We start from the raw sequence: 27,864 nt of genomic DNA, 5'->3' as shown, positions 1-27,864 counted from the left end.
TAGGACTCCTAGTTTGGTATGCATTAGACCACGGACCCTCATTAACTCAGATTGTGTAATCGAAACCAAATGCATTTGGTTCCATTTGTGCACTCTTGGGAGTTACAGACCAGTAGTAATGGTCCATTTGGTTCCTATTCATGGGTTGCATTTGTAGTTCTAAACCGGCCATGTTTGATAGGCATAGAACTAATGTTCTACGTTAATCAAAACACCTGTGTTGGTCCTCAAAATGGCTGGTGTAGGACTACAAATCCAACCCATGAATATCAGTTAGCTGGGGACCCTCTGGAACCCATTCAAGGACTCCAGTGTGAACCACTGGTGTAGAACAAAAATAAAGAGACACCATCGGTTATCTTGTATCTTGTATTGATTTAATGCAGCAAAACAAAGGATAAGCGCAACAGGTTTGTAATACAGTCTCAGAAAAAGACAACTGCCTAGAACAACTTTCAAAACAAACATAATATTCATATTCAACCATCCTTCAAAAAGCCAGACTTGGTAGAGACATTTCGGATTTCTCAGTGCGTTATGCCTTATTTGTACTTCATTGGATGCCAGTGTTGTACAGGGAAGATCTACAAGTTCTCATGCTTCGCCGCTGCAACACATTGAGCTTGTAGATATGGTTATTTTTGGTATGCAACACCGGTGCGCATTCTTAAATCGCTGGTACACATTAACCACACACTTTTACTGTATATTGTGGTTAAAACTAATTTGTCAAAAAACAGTTGTAATATTCTAGATCATGAGTCTTTAAAGTGGTTTATAAACTTCTCTGGTCAGGAGGACCAATGAATTCAAATAATAATTTAACTCAAAACCTAACCAAATGCTTCAGGAAAATACCATTTAATGGTGGTATTACCAGGTAATTTAAACTAAATCAATTTCTGTCTGAACCGAGGCTTAAGAAAACAGCTGAGTGATTGTAATACCCCCCTCCAAAGAGAATAAACATTACTGAGTGACAACAGAATGTTTGTTACATCTTAAATAATACAAGAGCAAACAAATAAAACTACAGTTTGAGCAGACAGAGGGCCTTATTTTCTTACATTCATTAGGTTTCATCTAAAATGTCCTTTTGAGACATCGAATTCCCACAAATAATATTTTGTGTACATCTTCTCATAAATATTGCGGACTTTAAATGTAATCTGAAATGTAACCTCCGGGGCAGACCTTCCTTTACCAAAACAACTTTTGGTTCTAGCAAACAGCAGGCAGACAACTATCAAAAGCATCAGAAATAATATAGTCACTACAACTATGTGATTTGAACATAAGTTATGATCATCATATACATTACAAATGTACATCCTCCCAAGAACTAGAAAATGATGCAGTTTCAACAGAAAAGGCACAGGAAAATCCCCTTTAACAAGAGAGTGGAACAAAAGAGAGCAGAAAAGGACTTTCATGATGAATAATCACACAATAAAAACCCTAAGAAATAAAAACCCATTTTTGTAATGATTGTAATTGATCATTTCTGCTTTGACTGCAGTGGCCCTACATCTTTTTGTAACATCTTGCAAGAAAAGGGCCATATTCCAAACGTTCTGATCAGTAGACAAGTCCTTTTAACCACTTAAACCCTATGGTGACCGGAGTGCCCCATGTCTCTATCCTAGGCCCCCCTCCTGGTTTTTGCTCAACACAAAATATCTTAACTAATAAAGATGGCCTATCCATTGCTCGTCCACCCCCAAATAGGGACGATATAGGGTTCAAGTGGTTAAGTTCATGAATAACATGCCGACGGCATTTGATCTGAACGTAGACGCCAAGCTCAGGCGGCGAGGTCAAGACGAGCTCTACGGCTCCTTCACACCTAGCATTGGCACCGATCAGGAACACTTTGGCAAGAAATGGCAAGGCAAGGCCTTGCACTGACAGTGGAGGAGCGTAAAGTAAAAGTACCTCAAAACTTTACTTGAGTATGTACATTTTCTCAATACTTTATACTTCTACTACATTTTGGTGCCAATATCTTTGTACTTTTACTCAAGTTTTTAAGGAACAACTCCAACTTTAAGTACTCCTTCTACCACTGCCTAAAGACAATGCCCAGACAGGAAGCGCTTGCACTTCCACCACACAGTGCTCAACCTCACATTTCAGCTCCAGGGGCCCTATTTTCATCTGTGCCTTACCCCTTATCCCTAAACCACTTAGCCTTTTTTTTACTATTTTGAAAAGCAATTTAAAATACTTCAAATAGCAGATCTACATCAACACCTTGTAGGCTTGTAGATTGGCCATTTGAACCGTTTAAAAATGTTTTTTCAAAATAGTAAAACAATTGCATAAAGCTTTAGGGATAAGGGATGAGGCACTGATGAAAATGGGGCCCGTAGTGCCCAGTTCCTGACCCAGGGCCTGAGGGCTTTCCACTACAAAACTTAATGTAAAAAAATAAAAAAAAATAACATGACAATGAAATGTCACAGAAGGCTTGTGAAGATGCGGACAACAAGCGCTGTGTATGTTAAAGTCAACGGTATGTATATACACATACATTATGAGAAGCACTGTTCTCGATAATGAAAACATCCACCCTCTACAGTCAAATATGGAGGGCACTGCCTCCGATACGGACACATGCTGGTAGGCAAAAACTACCTTCTCCATCACATTATGGAAGACACTGCTCCCGATAATGTTTTCAGGAAGCGTACCTGCACCAAGAGACCAGTGCTGACGACACACTAAAAGTGTTCATTTAAAGAGGCAGCGTAGTGTAGAAGAACTGTATGTGCCTCTCTCAGATGAAGACCAGTCCCATGTCTCATAGCTCAGATGGACGCGGGAGGACCTGGCCAGCTCGTGTGTCCAGCAATGGCTGTCGGTCGGCAGGTAGGCTTCGGTTAGCAGATGCTGCTTTTTGTCATTTCGACAGTATAACTGTCATAATTATGGAAGGCACTGCTCCCGATAATTATAGGTTTTCTTTAAAAAAGGCGTTAAAAAATACCATTTATAGTGATCCCTGTCACTGATAAATAAATAAACTAATAAATAGACGTACGTTTTTTTTTTTTTTTTTTCATTTTCATTTGTTTCAGTGCCACGTGGTAAAGACCTTCCTCCGCAGCCCCTGAGTGTTTCAGAGGCTGGAAGAGGTTTGTTCTCGTGTCAGCAGGTTGGCCGTGGCAGGCGACTCGGCGAGATAAAAATCATGTTCGGGACGGGATGAACGAGCGCCACCTAATGGTGTGAGTCGGTCAGTGTCGGTTCTTGCGTTAAGAGATCAACTGAGCACCGTCGAGAGACTTTTACATAGTAGTACTAAGTAACAGCAGGTTTTGTCTCATTTGAGGGTACTTTGCAGGCAATCTCCGTCAATAACACTACCTCAAAGTAAGATTCAGTCCCCTTAACAATGTCAGAATCTCTGACAATGCCTCTTAACAACACAATAACACAATTCCAGCTGCCAGTATGAACCAACCCAGGTTTCAATCCAATGTGAGGCTTCAACAGTGGAAGTAACGGCTGCAACGGCTTAGGAAATTATGATGGAAAAAAAAAGCATCCATTTGACTACATTCAGCACTTTTCTTCTTTGTCTGTAACACCAAACAAAGAAGTGCTGCTGCCAGGTAATTTGGCCATGTGTAAGGTAGTGGCTACTAGCACCAAAGTATTTGAGGTGTGATATTGAATACCATATGTAAAAAATAGTAAGACACTGCAAGTGTGCAAAGGTACTGGCCGTTTGATAACTTATTATTATAGATTTCCGTCTTTTGGGGGGAATGAACGTTAGACTTTAAACAACAAGTCACTGTGTTACTTATTAGCGTTAGACTTGCCTTATCTTGATTTATTTCATTTTAAATTAATAAAGTTCCCTATACCTGCAGTTTGTCACTGTCACTTAGTGTGTTTTTCAACTGACAGTTGTATTAGGTCAACCAAACCATGGGACAGGCAGAATCTGGGGAAGTGAATTATCTGCCAAGTGAGCAAATGTACTGTACTGGTCTTTAGAAAGCAATCCCCCCAAAACAGTTGAGCTAGCTTTTGTCTTGAAAAGGCAGCTGAACTGCTTTCTGCAGAGGAAAGTTTCAGAGAAGGGTGCTTATAGTACATCACAGTGGAGTGTATATAAGAGAGGGGTGCCAACTGTAAAGTTTACATCTTTTGTAACATTTAATCTATTTTGGAACACTAATTTATTTTTTTAAGTTACCGAACGTTCCCTACACCTGCAGTTCATTATTGTCATCAACGTGGCTTACTGTTTTTTCCCTGTTTTTTTACTGACAGTAGTTGTGTTGTTAGGCGGGCCAGAACATGGACGAGGCAAGATTAACAAACCAAAATTATACTGTGGTTGCGCGCCGGCGTCACGCACCGAAATCAGCCGATCTGCAAGCTCGCAACGCATCAAATCACGATGCGGTGTGAGATTGTAGATCGTCTATTTTCGGTGCACGACACGGGTCGCGCAACCAAGTGCAACAGGCCCTTATTAGACTTCGTTATCCAGAGACCAGATGTCCCCTGCCAGCGCGTTGGCACATCCCTGGATGGTCCAGGTGGCCAGGGCAAACTGCTGGCGGAACAGGTCTGCGTCGGCCGCGGGGTTGTTGATCCTGAGGTCCTCCAGGTGCTCCAACAGGCCCTTCAGTGTGTGGGGGCCCGAGCCAATCAGGACGTGGCGGAACGGACTGTTTGTGGGAGACACGTATGGAGACAGCAGGCTCTTCTCCACCTATGGGAAATGGAGAGAGGAACGTTTGAGTGCACACAGATACACTATATATACTATACAGTAGGATACCACCTGTACATAGAGACACCCTCACTTGTCCTGTTAAAAGCAAGGCATCTGAAACTGGTATTTCACTCTATGATCACAGAGTCATTTGATTAGGATTCAAATACCTTCAGATTATTAACAATTATTACACTCGTATGCCCTTACAAATATTGTTGCGGTCGAGCAGAAACCTCATATCTCCATATTGATACTTTTGTTTTTGTCAAATTAATGTCTTGCTTGATGCTTGATAAAAAATTGCAGATCTACAAGCTCGATACGCGATTCAACTCGGTTTGAGCTTGTCGATCTGCTATTTTTGCCATTTTTGAACTTGAATCCTGAAAAGTAAAAGTTCCTACTTTCTTACCCTCATGATGCGGTCATTGATTATGCGGCACATCTCGATGTCCTCCAGGTCGCTGTTGGTTATTTCAGTTTGCAGGCTGCGAGAGGCACGGTTGTAGGAGCCAGAGGCTGTGATCAGCCACTGCACCGTCAGGGCCTGGGGCAGCAGGTCAGGCTGCATCTGCAAGCACAGAGGAACCACAGGGACATTGTAGTACTTCGCTAGAATTCAGACCTAAGCACGATGAGGGCCGAGTCTGGGCACCCTAAGGATGCACAATGCATCACCCAACTAGAAAATGATGCAATTCATTATTGAGAAAATACACAGAAAACCACGTCCCAACTTAGAACATGTCGACAAGACTCTGGTGAAACTGTTCTACAGTGCCTACATCGAGTCAGTCATTTCTTTTGCAGCTCACCCATGCGGGGAGCTGCATCAGAACGGATAGACAGAGCTTTGTTGAGCACCTGTCTGTTAAAAATATGTCCTAAGCTGTTCATCTGTGTGCCAGATACCTTAGAGGCAACTTTTATAATCCTTCCATTGGGAATGTGTCATGAGTACTGTATTTGCAGTTTTTATTGTATTGTACTGATGTATTGATGTCTATGCCGCTGCAACCCAATTTGCCCTTCGGGCACACTAAATAAACAAACCTTGAACCTCGAATGCAAGCATTCTTTGGAAACTATTTTCGTATGTGATAAATGACTTGTGAAAGGCTATTCTAGATATATCTTTTTACGTGTGTAATACATTGATAATGTAAGACTAGGATGAAGAGTATGGATTATACAGTGGCAGTAGTAGTAGGATGAAGCACTCCATGAGGTTGGAGTGGCAGCTGCTCTCATAGGTTTCATATCGTTGCTGTCAAAGGAAAACCTTGCAAGTCCAAACGTCTTACTTTTCAGTAAACAGGAAAAAAGAACCTGTGTAATTTATGAAAAAAATCAAACCTCGGTTCGAAGTGAAGCGGTGAGCTTTTATTCTATGTGTTCTAGAGCTATGAACTCTGTGATCTATACATTCTTCCAATTCTGAATGAATGAAGGATTTTATCTGGAGGGCCGAATTGTCATGTGAAGCTTGACCAATCCTCAAAGTATGGTCTCATTGGAAATTTTTAATCATCCAATCATCAGACCGGGACGGACGTTACACACATATTCTGGATGTACGGGACAGATAAAACCTGTTCATTCTGGACTGGAATGACCATATATGGACATGAACGGGACACACATGGGACACACACGGGACACACATGTACGGGACAGATAAAACATGTTCATTCTGGACTGGAATGACCATATATGGACATGAACGGGACACACAAAGCCACTCCTTGGAAGCGGCTTTCACCGCTTCAAAAACATAGAAAGTTGAAATTTGAAGATGCCGTTTCAGCAACGTTATCATCTCTCATGAGCTTCAATAGTGAAGACTTGACAGTTGGCCCTTCCAGATCATGCGAGGAGAAACCAAAACCCCAAACCAACCAAGACCTGCAGACTCTCACCCTCTGAACAGCCTTCACTTTGCGGTTGATGTCGAGCACCCTCGCACGGATGATGTTCTCGTATTTCTGCACGTTCAGTTTCAGCAGGTGGTCGTGGACCAGCCTCAGAGCCATTTGGCCTGCAAACTGGGCCGCTGCCACGGTCATCCGAGGGGTCTGGCTGGATGTAATGGAGTCCAGATTCTTACGGGTGTCCAGCATGGTGCCGAAGTACGGGTAGTCCTGCAAGGAAAAGTATTGGAATAGGAGGTGTTTCAAGGAACTACAGTGAACCAGCTAGTTCATATCTAACCATCACTGTCTTGTAAATGTAAAAAAAAAAGAAAAGGGTTTGATGAACTCATACAGTGCCATCCGGCCACAAGGGGCGCTTGAGTGCCAGAAATTTCTCCATAGACCTTCTTTATAGCTTTCGTCGACCCTCTCCCAACTGGCTTGTGTTTTCACTCCAGTCAATGCTATGGGTGACGAGAGGAGGAAGCTAGCTGACACGTAGCCAAAATGCTAACCCATTTAGAAGCCCGATCTAAAGCTATTTCAGCCGCAAAAAACTTTCTCTTTGGGTCTGGGAACACAATCCGGAGAAAATCCTGTCTAGTAAAGATGTGATTTATTATTGGAGTGGGCGGCGCAATGCGGCCGTTAGCGCGAATACGGCCCGTGGATGGCCGAGTCTAAGTCCCGGGCATGGATGGACGTCTAGACCGGGGCTTCGTTGAGGCCTCCGATTAAATAATTCATTTTATTAAATATCCCGGACATGTTCGGGATAGGCACCCTGGAATACGTCCCGGTACCGGTACCGGTACCGAGGTTTTTTTTGGGGGGCTCTAAACTTTATTTTAAACCATTTTCAATGGAATAAATCGTCGGAGCATCTAGCGTCTCTCGTTGGTGAGCGCTGGGCGAGCCGGGACCACCCACGTTGCTCCAAGCAGCTCGGGGTAAGTAAAATAGCAAATAAAAAATTGTTTTTGATCCCGAATATCCCGAACATGTTCGGGATTGGCACTTAAAGGGTTAAGGTGCCGGCTACACAGAGCTGGATATTTCTGAAGCTAGACATTTTTTTATGCGGTTGGGGGCTTGCAGCCACACGAAGCTGGATATTTTGGCCGCGAAGCTGGATATTTTTGAAACGGATAAATAAGTGGAGACATTGAAAAATATCCGATTCACTGGATCCGTGGAGACATGGAACCCGGATATCTCTGAAGACTTTACTGTGTGTGTGCTTGTCCCCCTAGTGGAGGTCTGGGGACTCAGATTATTTTAGACCTAGATATCTTTGTCGTGTGGACCTAGATATTTTTCCATGTGGATATCTGGAAAACCGGGATATATGAAATATCCAGCTCCGTCTGGCCTAGGCCTAAGATTATTAAAATGGGTCCACATACCGTAGTGGAAGACAGCCGGAAGGAGACGGAGGGAACGCCAGTGAAGGTGAGGAAGGGATAAGCAGGATCGTTCACTTGCAGAGGCTCTAGGCTGGAGGACAACAAACATGTGATAAAAAAAAAAGCTTCAATCAAAGTTCTATCTCCTAATCCAGAAGGGACTTTACAATGAATTGATTGACTGACATGCTCTACTAACTAAATTATGTGTGGATCCCCACATAATTTTGGAGTGGTCCCCACCCAGTTCCCATATAACAGTGAAGTGACAATGTAGTGTGTGTGTAAAGTGACAACCCTTTTAACACCTCAAATCAATAATCGTTACTATAAAAACTGGTCAGAAATTGGCCAAATAATATAAGAAAGAGGCAGATCTATATACTGTACACACAACACCTTGCAAAAAACAAAATGTAATGCCTCAACTCTTACAATTCCAAATGTTTGTGTGTGTGTGTGTGTGTGTGGGGGGGGGGGGGGGGGTCCACAGATCAAATATGATTTTTTTTAGGGGCTTACAGCCTGAAAAGGTTGAGAACCACCCATCCAAACTCCTACAGCACACTCTACTGAACTTTTGATGATTGAGATAGAATTGTATATACTGTATTGTAATCAGCAAAATAATCCAGTGTTTTTAATAACAGCTGTCTTTTTAAACCTAAGCTTATGCTGAAAAGTTGAATAAACATGAACCCAAACCTACACATTAGCCTCCCAGTTGCCCTTGGCGTGCTGATCATAGAGGGTCACAGCAGGGTTGTTGGGGGTCTTCACCTGAGAACAGAACAAGTAGGACACAACACATCCTGATTCAATGTAACTTGAGCTTGCAGATCTTCTGTTATTGGTTTTCAACTTTTCAACCATTCTCTAGTGGGACCCACCCAATAAAGTAGTGTGCATGAAAATGTATGAGACGTCTGCAGGACGCATGCTTTTATAGTCACAGTATGGTCACACAGCTTAGACTCTAACCTCTTTCAGAGTGCTCTCAATGAGGGTGTACATCATGGGACTGGCTGAGGCTTTGAATCCACTCTGACCTGGAGAAGGACAAACACACATTCCAAACATCACCCCCAACGTTACTCTTTATGTCTCTTTTGAGCATCGTTATTTTACTTAGTCTTCGCAAACGTATAATAGACGCGTAACGCCTTCCTGGTGAAAACCCTCAATGGCAGGTGAAAACTGGCCACAATCTATCCAGATCCATAGATTCACATTTCTGCCTCCTCCTCTCCTCTGTCCTCAGCATGGTTGTGTTGCGGTGAAATTGGCGACTTGCTGAAATAGGTGACCATCTTCTGGACTTCAATCTAGAGGTACTTGGGCCACACACTGCAACACCTTAATGTGTGTCCTGTGAAGTCCACAAGATGGTCACATATTCCGGCAGATGACCAATTTTACTGTAACTCCAACATGCTGGAGGGCAGAGGAGGAGGCAGTGAGGGGGTAGAATCTGGCTCATACAGTATCTATCAGAGGAGACATAATATGGTTGTCTACACACTCCCTAAAACTAACATTCAGTTTTAAAGGACTGTGTGTAAAGGACTTTACACATGGGGTGAAATTGGAGAGGAAAAAAATGAACTAATTCATAAAAGAAAAAAAATATCCACAGTTAATAAGACAAGGTACAATGCCTTACACCATGGGGTTTCAAGTTTCAACAGGTGGTCAGTGGACCACTGGTGGTCTGTGACCACATGTGGTACCTGACTATGCACTGTTCTACCATGGAACAGAGCACAAAATTACCCAGCTATGATTGATAACACGCCAATATTGTCAGTTACTCGGAAGTCGGAGAGAGGAAAAGAAAAGGGGAGTTAGATTCTCAAGAAGGGAAGGTGTACCGGCGGGTGTATCTAGTTGAGTCATTCTTAAGAAATGTGCCCATATAATGACATGTGTCTGCTTGCTCACATACTGTGCAAATCAATAGCTTGATATCATCGCACGGAAAAGTTGAGGAGTGGAGAGGCGAGCAGGCGCGGTCCCATGAAATTCTCACGCGCGTGCTTGTTCATGCATGCGCTTGTGGGCGGCAAGAGCTGGATTGTGTCTGTGTCTCCACAACGGCGCTCTACACATACCTGTAACAGCGCCATCCAGGTTGATGTATGAGAAGGCTTTCATGTTCAAGGAAGACAGATAACCCTAGACAAACAAAGAAAGTGTTAAAAAAAATAGAGAATACAAATCTAAATCAGGACAAACATCAGTAAACAAAATAAAACTGAAATCTTTCATCTGCCGAAGTGAATGTGCAGTTCTCACCTCCAACCACTCGGTGGCACCAATGTTCCCATATTCCCCACCACTCCAGCTAGCAAACACAATGCTCCTCCTTGGCTTGAATCCATCTGTGGAAGGGTATGAATGAATGCCATTACATTATCGATGCACAGCACGACGAGTGTGTTTTTATTTTTACAATTACACCTTATTGCAAAGTATGAATACCATACATCAAATTTGCGTAATAATAATGCAGTTATGAGATTAAAAGATTATCATCAGACTAGTGACAAATTACATGAGTTTAAAGAACTCCCTCTAAGTGCAACTGCAAAACATTAATATTACACAGACTATACAAACACAGATTCACAGCTTATCATTTGGTTTCGTATTTTGATGAACCAAGCGTAACATTGAGACTCACCTTTCTTCACCATTTCGGAGATGCAGCGTGCCAGTTCCACCAGGATACTAGTGCCCACAGTAGACTTGGCGAAGCCCGGACCCCACGCGTCCCTCTGGGCACCGAGAACCACATAACGGTCTGAGGAGAAAGGAGGTCCAGTTGGCAGAGTGTGAACAACGCTGACAAAAAGGTCACCGCGACTCCGCAAGTCAGCTGTTAAATCTGTTATCCATGCCCACAGTAACTGTGGAAAAACACTAGTTGATGTACTGAGGACTACAAACACATATCTACATTGTCACCTAGTTGACACGATAAGTATTGATAGCATTATGCTCTCAGTGAGTTATTTAGGTCTAGTGCCATTGTACTCCCAAAGGTACCCACCTATTTCTGAGTCCTTCCTTACGCAACAAAAAACTAATATAGCCCCCTACTGGTGTGGCTGCTCTATCTTCTAGGATGTTGCTGACCAAAAAGAAAGAAGAGACGTACAAGCTATCCGTTCTTTTTGGCCAGTGACAGTTGTCGTACTAGAAAGCATACTTTAAGTCCTAAAAACTATCACTTGTTAAGTGTTGTACATCAGTGGTTCTCAAAATGGTGTCCAGGAACCTAAAGGGATCCTCCGGGTGGTTCCTGGGGGTCCTAAGCTAAATTATTAAAAGTTGGTAATCAAATTGACCTTTGCTGTCTGAGACTTTGAGTTATCAGGGTCTGTTGTACCGCTGTTGATGTTTGAACATTTAGAATGACAGAGTGTTGTACCTGGATCCACGTAGCCTTTGATCACACCAAAGACATTGTTGATGTTCTTCTGGGTCAGTACGTTGTTCACTTCCACCGTAATCGTGTCGTTCTTGTCCCCCAGTTTGCTTATGCCTCCCCACTCACTAGGCACAGGCTCACCGCCCAGTTGCCTTCAGGGTACACAATACAACAGCATTACAATAAAGTCATCGCACAAGCATGTGACAACACAGGCCAGTGGTGGAAGAAGTATTTTGATTCGTTTTTACCTAAAGGACGGCTTTCACCCATTTTAATCTATCTTCATATAATTGGTCCTCACTAAAATATGTATTTATTTAGATTTTTATTAATGCAAGAACAATAGATTCCATTATAGCATGTTAACTTTCCAGGAATAGAAAGCCTGATTAGCTTGGATTTCCCAGTGATGATGTTACTGGTAGGCGGGTTTCTGAACTGTCCACAGCCCTCCTCTGAGACACAGACCAATTATATGAAGATATATGAAATATAATGAAAGAATATGAGATACATGAAAACGGGTCTTTTAAGTAAAAGTATCGATACCACAAAATAAGTTAGAAGCCACACTGTCCAGTATGAAAAGGAAACTCAGAACTCAATACACCTCAATGTGCACAAAGGGCAGTTTCCATTTTAAGGGTAGTTTAGGCCCTACCTCAGAATGTTGTCAGCCGCGCTGACAGAGATGGTCTGGGCCAGGATCTGGGGCAGGCCTGATGACTGGACAGGAGGGAACTGGGTGTGGTTGAAGGAGGGGAAACCAGGGGTGTAGGGGTCCCCGGAACCCAAGTGGACCTGAGACAGAGAGAGGGATGAAGGGGTGGTCTTCTGGTTCAACGTGTACGCTTAGCAGTCTGACAAAAACTAAACTCCACTAATCTCACATTGTTTGACATTTTAAAAACATCTTGAATGTGTGACAGATTTTAGTGGGCATTTGCAGAATCGGCCTCATGTCGTAATGTCTTTAAACGTACATGTCCAAAGAGCTCCGTGTTAAGTCCAATGTGGAAGTCATCAGGATCTGGGTAGATCAACACAGCTGCGGCATTCATACTGGCAGCGTTCGCAACCTACAAATGCAGATTGACAGAGAAACTGAGAAAAAATGAATCAAGGGCTAGAAAGTGAAGAACACCTGACTTTGCTACCATTCAACAAAAGCCATTCAATGTTTAATTTCTTCACTTCACCCAAGGATTCATTTTAGATTTTTTTTACATTCATAATCAACAGCTATAGCAACATACCACCCACCTTCTCAGCAAAGCTGATCTTGCCAGCTCTCACCAGGATAACCCTGCCGGTCATGTTGAGGTTCTTGTTCTTCAGAAGCTTGAAGTCACTGGTCTGGCCATAGAATGCATAGAGGACAGAACCCTGGAACAAGACACAAAGCCCTGGTGTTTAATGGACAACACTGGTGGTCAGGTATGTTTAGTCCATTGACTAACACTCATGTTATTATACGTTAAATTACTTCAGACCATACATATTGGTTTCCATTCATTTATATTACAGTATGAAAATTGACTTGCAGAGACTTGGATGGATGTGTTTTTATGCATTTTAAAGTTTGAAGTCATGCTGAAAATCCCTGGAGAATTTCATTTACAAACAAATCGTTAACTGTGCAATGATGTTTACCATTCCAACACTAACTCAATTGATCAGTTAATGTATGTAATGTTTTAATGGCTTGGAGAAAATGTAAATAAACATGAAATCTAAAATGAAAAAAGGCATGAACCTAAATGGTATATTCCTTTAACACTAGTGCTTTCTCACTACAGGCTTTTAAAACTTAAATGGTAAAGCCGAGCTCCTCCGCAAAGAAGGAAGAAAAAGTGTCTTTCTTCACATCTGGGGTAAAACCGTGGCGCAATGTGGCTTGTTTTCTCTGGACTGTGATTGGTGTAGCGGCATCAGCTGAGCTGTGTAGTTCAATGTGATTGGTCTACTTTTGTTGGGACACATGCTCAATATGTTCTAGATGACTGGCTCCATGTCATTTTAATCAAAAGTTCTCTGTGTGTGTGTGTGTGTGTGTGTGTGTCTGTGTCTGTGTCTGTGTCTGTGTGTGTGTGTGTGTGTGTGTGTGTGTGTGTGTGTGTGTGTGTGTGTGTGTGTGTGTGTGTGTGTGTAAGCATGCGTCTTCAACAAGGCATCACATCTATCGGCCCATCGCTTGCATGCAATGTACAGGTTGTGCAGACAGAGGGTGCAAAGTGAGTGCATAGAGAAAGAAGTTCTACAGAAGCTGGAGACGTTAGACCACAGAGCTAGTTTCTGTGGAACAGAGGTTGATGTTGCAGCTGTGGTTGTGGTCAGTCGACAAGCAAGGATAACATTTTTTTTTTAGGTATGTCTATGCTATGTTAGCTATGCCAAGTTGCTGACCCCTTCTGTCTGAACATGGTTACGGCCCCTATCTGACTGCCTGCATAAACTATCAAACTTTTTCATGTCAAGGACACCCAAATTAGTAATTAAATTTGTAGTAGGCCATAGATCCTTAACCAAAAATATTAAGTCCCAGGGAATGTCTAGCTATTTCTTTATATATATAAATATTTTTTTGAGCGGTACATGCAACTCCAACATTTTACCAGGTGTGTCTTTTTGTCTATATCAGCACAAGGTGTATGTATGTATGTATGTCTGTATCAGCACAAGGTGTATGTATGTATGTCTGCATCAGCACGAGGAGTATGTCTGAGCACGGCAACCCCAGCTGTAGCCACTGAGCGGTGCTGTTCAGCAGCTAGGAGTTGCACCGCTCATTCACACTTGGTGAGGTTTCTTTTTAAAATAGCAGATTATACAAGTTCAACGCATCGCATCGTGACCCCGCTTTGAGCACCACTGCATCCAGGCCGCACACACGTTCAGACAGACACATATAGAGACGTACCGTTGCTTTCCCAGTGGCGCTGTAGGACAGGAACCCGCTGGGACTTTCATCCTTCCCTTTGAAAGACACCTTGTTGTATCCGGAGGCCGGCGGCTCCTGGATCTTCACAAAGTGCTCGTCGTTCCAGGTCTGCATGCCGTACTGATTGAACCTCTGCATCACCTTGTTCCCCAGAGCCTCGTCGCCAAAAGAGCCTGCCTTGTGGTTGTCGCTGGTAAAGTCACTGTGGTGGCCAGGAAACAACATGACACACCAGTGTTAATACCGTCGACTCAAACCATGATGTTTCTTCGACTACCTTTTTTCACGGGTGAAAACTAAATAAAAACGAAGCTATGATGACTAAAACTACGACTAAATATATTGACAATTTTGTCAACAATAATAAAAACTAGACTAAAATGTTAGGGAGGGACTAGTGTGGAGAAGAGATCCAGTAGAACTAAATCAAGACATGTCATTTGGTTGTGCTTTGGAGATATGCTCTGAAATAGCAGATCTACAAGCTCACAAACGCCAGAAGTTTGAATATATCTTTGACGTCACACTTCAGTACAATATTACAAAAACAGGAAAACAAAAAAAGCTTCTGGTACTGCAAATGATTAGCATTTGGTTTGACTTCAACACTTCAACAATATGAACTACGTGGTTCACCTGAAGGTAGCTTCAAAGTTGGATGGAGTGAGTTTATTGGCCAGAAGACTCTTGACGTCGTCCCAGTCCATGAGGGGGGCGGCTCCTGTCTCGTGGATAATCGGGTCATCCATGGACACCTGGGCCACTGCACAGCCGGGAGGCAAGTCTTTTTTTCGATGAACCAGGTAGCCAATCAGGTAGCCTGGGGGGGAGGAAGTAGGTGGGAAGGTTCATCAGAGGTTAAATTTACGATCATGGATTACGTAACGATTGTGACAATCGCCATTATTTTGCATAATGTTCAGAATCATTTCCATTCATCTTTATTGTGAATGATTCTGTGGTAAAATAGCAACAGCCCATCTACAAGCTAATAGGTTGGCTATTTTCGCCATTTTTAAAAAATGTTTGAAAGTACGAAATTACTAAATGCATGCATGGCCCGTTTTGGCCATATAATATTACATGATTCATTTCGATTATTGGTACCCGTCAAGACATTTCTTTGTATATTTCAGTTATTTGTTATACTGTATCTGCCCTGTGAAATGTTTGTTTACAAAGCCTGAAAGCAAAACATAAAGGTAATGTTGATTTATATGTTCCAACTTCCAATGTTCAATGCAAAACATGTATGGAATGAAATTGTTAAATTGACTAAAGTTTGATGTTCGTGACTGGCCAAATCAGAGGTGGGAACTCCCTCTTTTTGGGTGTTTCGCCCAATCACAATGACCGCTTCAGAGGAAGAAAAGGGCACAGATTGGAGGACAGAAGGGACGGCATTCGATTACGTCCTAAAGCCCAAAGTCAGCATTGGCATATTGTAATACAATACTGCTGACTGACAACATAAGGTCTTGCGTTAATATCCGCCCCCAGTCATTCCACTTCCACTTCACTGTCCATTATATATCTCACAGGAGTCCACCACCAAGAGCCACAACCTTACCAGTGCAGCAAGGAGGCTAAAAGCTTTGCAACACCGGAGGATTTGGTATCTTTGAATCCTCCAGTGAATTAGCTCTTATTTCATGGAGCTATCTTTTAGTAATATTTGGCATTTTGCCAGCGGTTTCAGATAAGTGGGAGGGGGGGGGGGGGGGGGGGCTCTGATACATCCATGCTGCAATCCTTAATTTCGTATGTCGGGTGGAAATCTCATAATGTCCAAAACTGTTGAATTGCAGGATTCAAATAAAATAAATTGCAAAAATAGCTAACCGACAAGCTCAAACGAGCTTGACGATCTGCTACTTTTGATACGTTCGTGTGATGCTGTAGATTAGTATGATGAAGTAGGGCGACAATTAACAAGGAAACAAAAAAACAAGGTTTCTGCCCGACAGCGAAGATTCATACCACTTCCTTTCCCTCTTCTTACCGATGATGAATATGAGGAGGGTGGTGGCGGCCATGAAGCAGATGTTCTTGGGCGAGCGGCCGGGCTTGCGGACCACGTAGGGCCCGTTGGTGGTGGCGTGGTTGAGGTGCTCGCCCACACCGTTGCCTCCCACCTCCTCGTCCATGTCCGAGGACAGCTTCATCTCCACCTGGCTGTTGTCGCCCTCCATGTTCTGGGTGAGGTTGAAGCGCGTGTAGGAGCGCGGCTCCCCGTTGAACTGTTGACATGAACAGAGGGCAGATGAAGGGAAGACAGGAGTGGGTTTTTTAATTATCATAGGTACGTGACAGTGTCTCCAGAGTATGTTTAAAGGCTCTGTTCAGACTGCGGGGCAAAACCGATTGTTTCTCAACTAGGATCTTTAGGACTGACAGTCCGCAAATGGTATTTGTTAAGTGATCAGATCGGATTTGAGTACTGACACATCTACAGTACATTGGTGCTGTGGTAACGATGTGAACAATATAGACGAGTAATACTCTGTTGTACGACTGTGCCACCTGCCGAAAATAGCAAATCTACAAGCTCAGCTCACAAAGTGTTGCATCAATACGTGTACCAAGCTTAAAGATGGGCCATTTTTGGGCGAGTCACAACATCGTATGACAAAGTATAAATCAGTCCAGACTGAGACACACCTTTAGAAATCAGCTTTGTATCAAATGTTTTTCTTTTCTTTCCTTTACTTTCTTTTGCTGATAGATCAAACAAAACAAAAAAAGAATAACTTCTGGAAACTCAAGATTAGATCAAACCTTAGATCAAACCTACTGGAAACTCAGATAAGATCAAACCTACCCAGATAGTCTGCAATAGCATTGCTTTGGCACACACCACTCAGGACTGCAGACCAATTACCGAGCGATGTACAGAGGTTGAAAAAGAGGAACGATTTCGAGCAATCTAAATAATAATAAAGTTTCTCTTTGAGTGCTGGGATCCTCTTTTTTGTGTTTTGGTTCCCATTGATCATAGAAGCAGAAGCCTACATTGAGCACCCGATTAATATCTCTCTCTCTCTCTCTCTCACTGTATGGAGGTGTTCTGCTGATTCGGTGTGATATTGCATAAATGTTTGATTAAGCAGACAATCAGACAGACAGGTAACATGGAAAGTTTATCTCATCTACAATATCAATAAAGTTTTTCCCCTACCTACGATTGAGTTGACCATTTCCTAAATTGATTATGATTTAAAGCTTTCATTTCTTGATGAAATGTAAATGTATACTCACAATTTTGGATATTGTTGACCTTGCTTGGTCCATTGTTGCTTCTCAGTGGTCTGAAAAAGAAAGCATGAAAAATATTGAGTGAAGGTGTCAATATCAAGACCAAAACTCAACCACCTTTTGTCTTGTGAAACTCCATGCTTCGTAGCTATTAAAGGAGTAGTTCACCCCCAAAATGACTTTTTTTCTATTGATTAGTCATGCCATGGAGACTAAAGTTCAGTAATTTTTTTTTGTTTTTTGTCACATTCCTAAGACAAAAATGTGATAACAATAAATTTACCCCCATTCATTCCGGATGGTGACCCGTTTCGAAACGGGTCACCATCCGGAATCAATGGGGGTAATCAAAAATCAAAACCATCAAAAATCAAATTTTTGTCTTAGGAATGTGACAAAAACCAAAAAATATTATTGAACTCTACTCTCCATGGCATGACTAATCAATAGAAAAAAAGTCATTTTGGGGGTGAACTACTCCTTTAACCATTCAACCTTGTGTCCCTATTTTGTACTTGACATTATAGGCAAATGTATCTGTTATTAACAAATAGGCAAACATTCTTTGAAAATCTGTGAACATTTGGGCAAAATGGCTTCAGATTTTTCACACCTCGCAATGCGTCGTGAACTTGGCGAAGAGATTTGATGTACACTGTGTAGAGGGAAAAAAGAGGGGGCTCGAGTACAGACCCCTCGGGGACCACGGTCAACAATAGGGTCGTAAGTGGTTAACATTTCATTTACATACAGCATGCTCATATGCCATTTCATTTCTAGGAATAACTGGGTGTCCAAAGAGTGCGCCCCACTCTTGTCCAAACATCCATGGGGTTTCCTATGGTGTCAAACTAGAAAGGCAGCACTGTTCCCAGACACAAAAGGCCGGTTTCCAGCACCTTCAAGTCCAAGCAGACTCCATGCCTCCATGTGAAGTCCACACAGCCAGGAGACTACAATGACAGAGAAAACAACTTCCCGCCGTGGGTTTCCATTGAGCAGAGGAGCCAAGGAAAACAGGGCTTCCATTGAAAGAGAGACAAGACCTGAAATGAAAAACTGCAGTATATTTTCTTGAAATCTCATAACTCCCGCCTGGTGTAATTATGGGAGGGCTGCACGCAAGGTGCCGTGAGAAGAAGGTTGTACAGGAACGTGCTGCTCCTTCAGCCACACAGATCCTAGAAGCAGTGCTTCTCAAACGTCTTCATGTCAAGGACCCCCAGTTTGATAAGCGTTAGGCCACAGACCCCATTCTACTCTTAGTTAGGGAAAGTTAGCCGAATGTTTGACCAATCTGGAAAAAAGCTTTCTTCACAAATGTGTTCAATTCATGAAGGTGTCTACTATAGGATGGGACGATATGAAAATTTCATATCACGATTGTTGTGACCAAAAAAAATCGCGATTTACGATATTATCGCGATAATCAAAATCCATTATCCTGGGGCGGAACATTTGCCAAAAAATAGCAGATCTACAAGCTCACAACGCGTCACAATGCGACACGTTGTGAGCTGGTAGATCGGCTATTTTTTAGCAAAGACATTTGATAGAGAATGGGAAAAAAAGACTATCAAGTATTATAAGTAGGCTATCTTTTACCAATTACAGAGGGTTTAAATGTTACCGGATATGCAGCTCTGCCAATAAAAGGTGAATTGATCCCAGTGCATGACAGAGGATGATATCACGATACATTAGATCTCTGCGATATGATTATCGTGAGTGTTTTTTTATCACGATAAACGATAACATCGCGTATGGTCCCATCCCTAGTGTCTACTAACACCTCTAAACTTTGTGGGAGCCAATCAAAGTTGGGGGCCCAATGACTTTACCATAAAAGGAAGGAAAAAAAAATACAAAAAAATAAATCTGCTTCAAGTAGCATGTGAGGGGTCAAACTAGGTTTTTTTCCCCCATGATTCTGAATCCATTGCAAGCATTTGTTTTGCACGAAAAACATTCCTTGGGCTAAAACGGCCCCACAAAACTATGGTTTAGTGATGAGTTATCACTTTTCACAGTTTTGGACAAATGGAACCAAATGGAGCCTTCAACCATCAATCATCAATCATTTTGCTAGGGACCTCCTGGAACAACCCCGGACCCCACTGCTGCTTATGGATTCTGGGAACGTGTGCAAATGCACCCAGACTGCTGTTACAACTCCAGTGACAGGTGTGCAAGTATAGTTTAAGGACTATTTTTGAATATAAAGGGAAGTGTAACATCAAGCACAGCATTGCACAAAAATAAAGCACAATAGTTGTTGCACTTCTGCTTTACAGAAATTCAACCACTGAAGCCCTATTGGGCTCCATCCTTGCACCCCCCTCATTTTCTCCCTCTAGTCTACACACCATATCTCTTTGCTGCCACGGTGTGAGCTTGTAGATCTGCTATTTTTTGCAGAATAGGGACAGTAGGGTTCAAAGTGGTTAAATTACCTTTTTGATGGCCTGTCCTCCAAAATGGCAATAGTAAACCTATTCATCAAAAACAAGTCGCCCAAATGAACTCCACACAGTGCATTCCACTCCTTTGCAAATAACCCTTGACCCTGACCGTGATGACCACAAAACCCTCTAAAACCCCCATAAAACATTCACCATTATTTCACACACCTTCGACCTCGACCCTAGCTGTAACCTCCAACCTGCCAGGCTATGTAGTCTACTCTCTTCCCACAACTCCCCACAATAAGCTTTTCATGCAACGACATTCTGGACGAATTCCTGCATTTCCTACTTACTGTACTGGCAATAGTATAGAGTGATTCTGAAATCGGAGTTCTGAAATAAATTCTGAAACCAGCTGTAAAAGTAAAGTAGCAGCAGTTTCCTTTGTATGTTCCGTAAACTGTATGACCTCCACAAGAACAAAACAGTCTTACATCTCTTCAAACACCTCCAAATGCCATTAACAATAAACTTTTATGGAGGACTAAAGACTTACGGGCATAAAACTAAACACATTTTTGGAACTTTGGACTAAATAAAATCTGTGAGAGAAGTGAGAATGCTCGCTTGTCATTATGCCAGTGGAGAGCTGGCGCTACTGAACTGAGGGCATTGTGTCGGCTCAGTGGGCTAACGTTCAAACAATATTCACATTAATGCCGTGTTCTAATTGGGGACAGTTTGCACGTGCGAGTTTTGCACACTTTTACAGTCATTGCTTGTCCATTCATTGTACAGTAACTACTAAGAAAGAAATATTTAAATAAATAAACATCACCATTAATTAGACAGTCTGCTCTGATCAGCCTGCTGCAGACACACAAACCTTTTGATGACCTCTAGAACACTGGTTCTCAATTCGGTGGTCTCTAGAAACATATGCTACTCCAGTGGGAGGAGGTTCCTAACAGGACATGGCATGAGAACAGACTGCACGCTGGCAAAACTCTCTAGTGTTGCAACCTTGGTGAACTCCAAGATTTCCAAACACTGTGTTGGGACCCATTTGTGGGATGTGGACCAATTTTTATTCCAACATTGTTCAAAAGTATTTCATAAATAACATTTAAAAATGCTTATTCCTAAATTAATGCCCTGCTTTGTCACACAAAAGTAGCAAAGATAGTCAATCTTTTTGCCATTTTTTAACTTGAAAAGTAAGTAGTATGATGACATATGATGTTTCAACCCAAAAGCAACGATTAAAAACCTAGTCCTATAAGTCAGGTGTCCCTATTTTGGGCAAACCCCACCCCACCCCCACACCTACCCACATTTGTCTTTCTTTTTTTTTATGGTTTAAAACATTTTTAAGAAATAGCGGGAAAATAGTAGATCTATGCTACGGGGTTTCAGTGGTTAAAGGGGGCTTGGCTATTCTGAGCAGCACATAGCTAACTCTAGAAGCCAGCTTGTCCTCAGTTAGCCCTTAGGCCCACTACTTGACATCAGTGTAACCTTGAAGCCTGCCTGGCACAACGACTTGCATAGCCAAAACACGGCCGGTCGGCCACTATCCTGCGGAGGGAGAAGCAAATGAGCCTACCAGTACAGCATAAGTACGTAAATCAGAGGTTAAAGGGATTGTGTTGACTAGTGCCGTTTAGTGAACACACCAGTGGGTGCAACTTCATCTGCAGATCAGTCTCGTTGCCAAACTGTTCACGGCCTCACCATGTGACATCAAGACGTGGACTATATTACCGACGCTGACCCTTGCTGCTAATGCCAAGTGTTCTTTTTATGCAAGCAAGGAGGCCTACATCTATGTTCTTACATACCAAACATACCCAGCCTTAGTTAGCAGAGTTAATACTTTAATCAGCTTAGTTAGTCTTTCATTTAAGAGAAACTGGTTCAGCCAAGTAAACTACAATTGGAGAACAGTGTTCTTCTATCGGTGTGGTGATAGCCTATATCAGGGGTCCTCAAATACAAATCTTGAAGGTCCAGAAATATTTTTTTGAAACAGGTCCGGGTCCGGAAAAAAAGGCGAAGGCGAAATAAGGCGGATACATTTATACAGTATGTACTGTATGTATGTATGTTTATTTTATAATCATTAGAATTGTTTATTTTAATTATTATTATTATTATTTGGAACTTTGGAAATCTCAGTTGGAACTGTTACCCCTGCTACCCGATGCTGGATAAGCGGTTGAAGATGGATGGATGGATGAATGGATAATTATTTATGCATGTAGAGTAGGCTACATTATTTACATTTATTGTGTAGCAATAAAACACTGGCTTATAGTTTAATTATTGGAAACTAAAGAGCATGAATGCAATATTAGGCTTGTCGTTCAGAATGGAAAATAAAGTGAAACTTAGCGTGAGGGGGAGAGGATTACTTGACATTCAGTTGACACACGTACTGCACAAGCCAGACTGTGCTTGTTGCCTATGTCAAATGGCCAGTCAAATCAGGGTCAACGAGTCATAGTTATTAACCTAACACAGCCTACTGAGCCTAGGATAGCTGGCAATAATATGCGACGACACATCACATTGTTAAAGACGCATGATCACGCATCGCGAGTTTCGCGACCATTTCTCGTCTAATGCAAGCAGTTGGAGCCTTACATCGTGGATATTAATGTGTTGCTGTTGTCCTCTCCAATTGAACAGCCAAAGGTAGAAGATCTCTAAGTTATTAATCCAGTGGGAGCAATGGTTTCCAAGAGGTTTTAGCAACTTTTTCAGGCAGCGAGCGGCATGAGTGTGTGGAGAGGGGAGGGGAGGGGAGGGGGGAGCAGCATGGAGAGCGCTGCTTCGGAGGGAAGGAAAACCTTTGATCTACAAGCCCACAGCACGTTGCACCCGCTACGCTTTGTGGGCTTGCAAATTGGCGTAGGGGTGTGTCTTGTCTTGTGAGCCTGTGTATGTGTTTGAGCGAATGAGCACATACACACCCACGCACACACAAACACAAATCACACACAGTCAGTCCGATCGTCAGATACAACTGTGCGGAGATTTCTCAGAAATGTGCCGCGGTCCGGACGGAGGTGCGCCTGGGTCCGGACATGGACCGCGGTCCGCCTATTGAGGACCCCTGGCCTATATAATGTTGTCAATACAAGCATCTCATAACAAGCCAACTACTTCCTGACGTATTTTAACATGTGTCCTTTGGGGAAAACATACATTTTAACGTTAAGTAAGTAGTGGACTGTGGATAGGGATGGGACGTTATGAAGGAACGATATTATCACGATAATCAAAATCCATTATCCTGGGGCGTTGTGAGCTTGTAGATCGGCTATTTTTTGGCAAAGATATTTGATAGGGGGGGGAAAAAAAGTATGTATAAGTACCTTTTACCAATTATAGAGGGTTTAAGTGGTACCGGAAATGCAGCTTGGCAAATAAAAGGTGAATGATCCCAGTGCATGACGGAGGACAATATCACGATAAATTAAATCTCCACGATATGATCATCGTGAGTGTTTTTTTATCACGATAAACGATAGTATCGCGTATCGTCCCATCCCTAGTAGTGGCCTGCCATTAATCATCATCTCTAGTACACACACACAGACTGGCAAATTCACCACAGTTAAGCACCCTAACAGAAGCAAGTTAAAACTTAAGTCTCTATAAAATTCACAATAAAACCAAGTTAATAACTACTTCCTGTCTGGCATTATTTCACATTATGTAGACATTATGCTTCGGTCAATTTCTGAAGAATGCTGGTTCCCTTGTTTTAACCCATTCAAACCGGGCAAGTGTCTTTTTAGATTTTAGCACCTACTTTTCAAAAATAGCAGATATACAACTCACAGCGCGTCACTCCGCTATTTGTTGTATGATGAAGTATATGGGGCTTAAAATAGTTCATTAATAAGTGTCCTTATATTATTTGCAAGCCTATTTGTAAGCCAATTTGGAATCTGTCTGATAGTGGGGGAGCCAATCAGTCAGATTCTGTTGGAATGATAATTGAATGATAATTTTTGGAGACATGTATATCTTGATTCTTGGGGTTCTCAGAATGCCAAAAAAACATGTCTTCAATTTTTCTTTTGGAGTTTAGCATGTGTAATTAACATAATTAGCCAATTAATTGCCCAAAACGGGAAATGGCAATAACTTTGCTTCTAGTTAACTTATAAAGGTGAACTAAGAGTCTAAGTCCATGTTTGTGAGGTCCAGAAATTCATGTGTTACCATTGTGAAGTCATGCAACTTTTCCTAATTAGCATAATTAGCATAATTATGTAAAAATGATGTGAAAATAAGCAAATTGCTTAATTTTTTTTTAGTTTTAGTCAACTTTGAAAGCTTCTCAGACTTTAAGAGTATGTTTACAAGTCATCAATTATCATCAGGGCAGGAATTTCATGGAGGCCATGAAGGCCATGGCTGTCATTGCCCTTCAATTCGGCCTTGTGCCCCTCAAACCAATGGCATAACCTGAGGTCACAGTGGCCTTAATGCCCCAGCTGACTGTATCACTTTCTCCTCTTTCTCTTTCTTGACAGTAGACACCTGTGTCTCTTTCTTGTCATGTAGACACAAGTGTCTACAAGAGTCAAGCTTACAACACGTCACTTGGAGATTGTCTATTTTCACTACTTCTTCAACGTGTTTTCTAATTTATGGAATTTCTTTAAAACATTCTCTAAATTAAATTACAGAAATAATAATTAAAAACAAAAAGTAGGAAACCAAAAAATTAAGGGACCCATAAAAATGTGTCGACGATACACAAATGGGTCCCGACCTAGTGTTTGGGAAACAGGGGACAGACAGAAGTCAAGAAATTCCACAGAAAAGGGAGTGTGGCTTAGGTGAAGACATCTGGAAATGTGCCCATTTTAATTTGGTTAGTCAGTGTATTCCACAGAAGAGGGAGTGTTGGCTGGGTGAAGTCACCAGGAAATGTTCCCATTTTTATTGCACATATCTGCTCACTTATCATGAGATATCAGCAAATCAGTTAACATGAATTTAACTTGGAGTCAGTGTATTCCACAAAAAAGGGGAGTGTAGTGTAGGTGTAGCCTACTGATTTTTGTAGTATGTTTTTGTTCAGCAAGGCAAAAGCATTACTGATTTTAGTTTTTTAGACAATTGCTGGACACAGATAGGGCAACACAGCTCTACATTGAGTCCCCAGACACTGATGTCTTTGTTCTTGCAATCCGACGGTACCATCAGCTGTACAAAGATTTCATCACCGGTGTGGGGTACAAAATACATATCATCTCACTGGAGCCTAGGGATGTCACCGAATAATCGATTTTCGAATATTCGTTAGATTAATCAATATTCGATTTTAATATTTCATAATCGATTTTTTTTTTTTTTTTTTTTTTTCGTTTTTTTTTTTTTTTTTTTTTTTTTTTATACTATTTTTTGGCTTAGTTAGTTAGTTTCAACCAAAATATAGAATATAGGCTAACAATAGTATTAATGATAATAGTAAATGGCCATTGATTTATTATTCACACCAGCACCAACTGTAAACTGTGTAGAGTGAAGGAGCACAGCAGAGTGGCTGCCTGCTACACACTCCCCTCCCCCCGTCTCAGACACAGGTGTGATTGATTCAGGCTTGATTGTTTGGTACTTGGTGGCCATCATCAAAGAAAAGGGAAAACAGCGTCCTCTGTATTGTAAAGCATCACAGAATCTGTTCTTGAGAGATTAGGTGAACAGTACACTGGCACACTAAAAAGAAAGATGAAGAGTAGTAGTTAGGCTACCAATTACCTGAAGAGCCATGTTGTACATTATGTAAATGTGCATTGAAATCCAGTGAAAAAAAAAAAAAAAAAGAAAAACAGAAGAATTTTTTTTTTTTTTTTAAATAAAAAAATAATAATAATTAATTATCGATTTTCGAATAATATTCGAATATTGCTATAGAATAATCGATTTTGATAAAGGTCCATTTTTGACATCCCTACTGGAGCCAGTAGTGCACTGGGTAAAACAAGGACTTAAGCCTTACCAGGGTTCCATGCCATCTCTGGAGCTGACAAGACAGGCCATTTTTCTGGGTAGGGAAAGTTAACCTGTTGGCAAGCCCTTACACCGGTGTCCTTTAGAGGTGGTATCTGCATTTGCTACTCTAGGTACTACAAACAAGAAGAAAAAAAATATTGAAGCATTTGTTTGCCAGCTGTACGAGCCTGGTACAAATCTTGTGGATGTTGGTGAGCTCAGGTGGAGGTTATTCACAAAGAAACAATTAGAAGCAGAGAAGCTGCCACCTACACAAGGAGCATTACATCAAGCCATTGCCCGTGCCTATTACCAGGCAATGGTATGGTATGAGGAGTAAGGACAACATACATAACCCACAGATGCCACCAGCAACTGAATATGGATGGTAGGCTGAGGGAAAAATGTGGCTGCAAGAAATCCCAGTGCATGTCACAATGTTCTTGTCGATCTCAAATTTTTAACTGCTCTGAGATGTGCATGTGTTGGGCAGATGAATAGGTGTGTTGTAATGTAAGCAATGCACATCTGTTGGGGATTGACAATGACGATGACGAAGATGGAGACCCTTCACTGTGGGTGTGGCTAACTTCAACTGGGTTACCACCCACTATGACAACCAGGCATACTTAATGAACTGGTGGGTGTGGCCACATAAAAACCTATAATTTTAACTCTTTCTGTACACTTTTGGGGAAAAGTCTTCCTCCTAGTATAATCATAATAGCTGATAATCATGTTTTATAGGGGGGGGGGGATCATGGCACCCCATCTTTAATTAACTTAAAGCAAAGAAATATAGCTATTTCTGGTTGTAGTGTGATTATTACATAATTATTACACAGACAAAGGGTTGCATAATTTATTTTTAGGATGATGATAATGGAGGACTTGTAAACATACATCTTAGAATCTGAGAGAAGCTTTCAAAGTTGACTAAAACCCAAAAGTTTGATTATTTTCACCTCGTTTTTGCATAGTTTATGCTAATTATGCTAATTAGGAAAGGTTGTATGACTTCACAATGGTAACAGATGAATTTATGGACCTCACAAACATGGACTTAGACTCTTAGATCACCTTTATAAGTTACCTAGAAGCAAAGTTATTGCCATTTCCAGTTTTGGGCAATTAATTGGCTAATTATGCTAATTACACATGCTAAACTCCAAAAGAAAAATTGGAGACATGTTTTTTTTGGCATTCTGAGAACCCCAAGAATCAAGATATACATGTCTCCAAAAATTATCATTTCAAAATTACGGAAATTGATGGGCTCCTCTACTATTGAAGCGAGTTAAATCTTCAACCTTGCTGCTGCCATTTGCTTTCCTCTCTGCACGTTCATTGTTAAATGAGAATATAGCTACACACGCTTCTAAATAGTAGTATACTAATAGTATAGGGTATATCCTTGTGTCTGAGCCAAAATTGTTATCTTAAATGAGCAACCTTAACTGAATGTGGTCAAGAGGCATGTCCTGTATCACCCCTGAATGTTTCTCAAAGGCACGTGTGTTAGAGGGAGATAGTGAGACCAAATTGGTGTTACACCCTAGTCGGCACACTCACACATGCATATGGCTGCCAGGGTACAGTAGACTATAGTAGATGCAGCATGTCTGCCAAGGATGTAATCAGATTCCATTAGACCCAACTTTGCAGACGACGTCACTATCACATGTCTACGTACATCCATCAGCTGGCTTGTTAAATACCCTTGGCTTGGACCTGACCTAAAAAGCATTG

At 41.7% G+C, this 27,864-nt stretch overlaps 1 protein-coding gene across 1 annotated transcript in view; it reads right to left on the bottom strand.

The window, feature by feature from the left end:
• Positions 1–366: 366 nt before the first annotated feature.
• LOC308284519 (transferrin receptor protein 1-like) overlaps positions 367–27,864 on the bottom strand; it is a 33,531-nt gene continuing 6,033 nt past the window's right edge. The window contains exons 2-18 of the mRNA XM_080725170.1: positions 17,696–17,745; positions 16,440–16,677; positions 15,074–15,257; positions 14,417–14,639; positions 12,760–12,882; positions 12,480–12,575; positions 12,158–12,297; positions 11,494–11,645; positions 10,744–10,863; positions 10,356–10,441; positions 10,172–10,235; positions 9,042–9,109; positions 8,770–8,840; positions 8,061–8,151; positions 6,661–6,882; positions 5,154–5,312; positions 367–4,735 (exon numbers count right to left, since the gene is read on the bottom strand). Coding sequence (XP_080581296.1) covers positions 4,493–4,735; positions 5,154–5,312; positions 6,661–6,882; positions 8,061–8,151; positions 8,770–8,840; positions 9,042–9,109; positions 10,172–10,235; positions 10,356–10,441; positions 10,744–10,863; positions 11,494–11,645; positions 12,158–12,297; positions 12,480–12,575; positions 12,760–12,882; positions 14,417–14,639; positions 15,074–15,257; positions 16,440–16,677; positions 17,696–17,728 — 2,313 coding nt within the window. The 5' untranslated portion in view covers positions 17,729–17,745 and the 3' untranslated portion in view covers positions 367–4,492. The remainder of the gene's footprint in view (positions 4,736–5,153; positions 5,313–6,660; positions 6,883–8,060; positions 8,152–8,769; positions 8,841–9,041; positions 9,110–10,171; positions 10,236–10,355; positions 10,442–10,743; positions 10,864–11,493; positions 11,646–12,157; positions 12,298–12,479; positions 12,576–12,759; positions 12,883–14,416; positions 14,640–15,073; positions 15,258–16,439; positions 16,678–17,695; positions 17,746–27,864) is intronic.

Source organism: Nannobrachium achirus (assembly GCF_963921795.1).
Source record: "Nannobrachium achirus genome assembly, chromosome: 5".
Classification (NCBI taxonomy): Eukaryota; Metazoa; Chordata; class Actinopteri; order Myctophiformes; family Myctophidae; genus Nannobrachium; species Nannobrachium achirus.
Note: the sequence above shows the minus strand (reverse complement) of the source record. Positions and strands in the feature narration are given on the sequence as shown.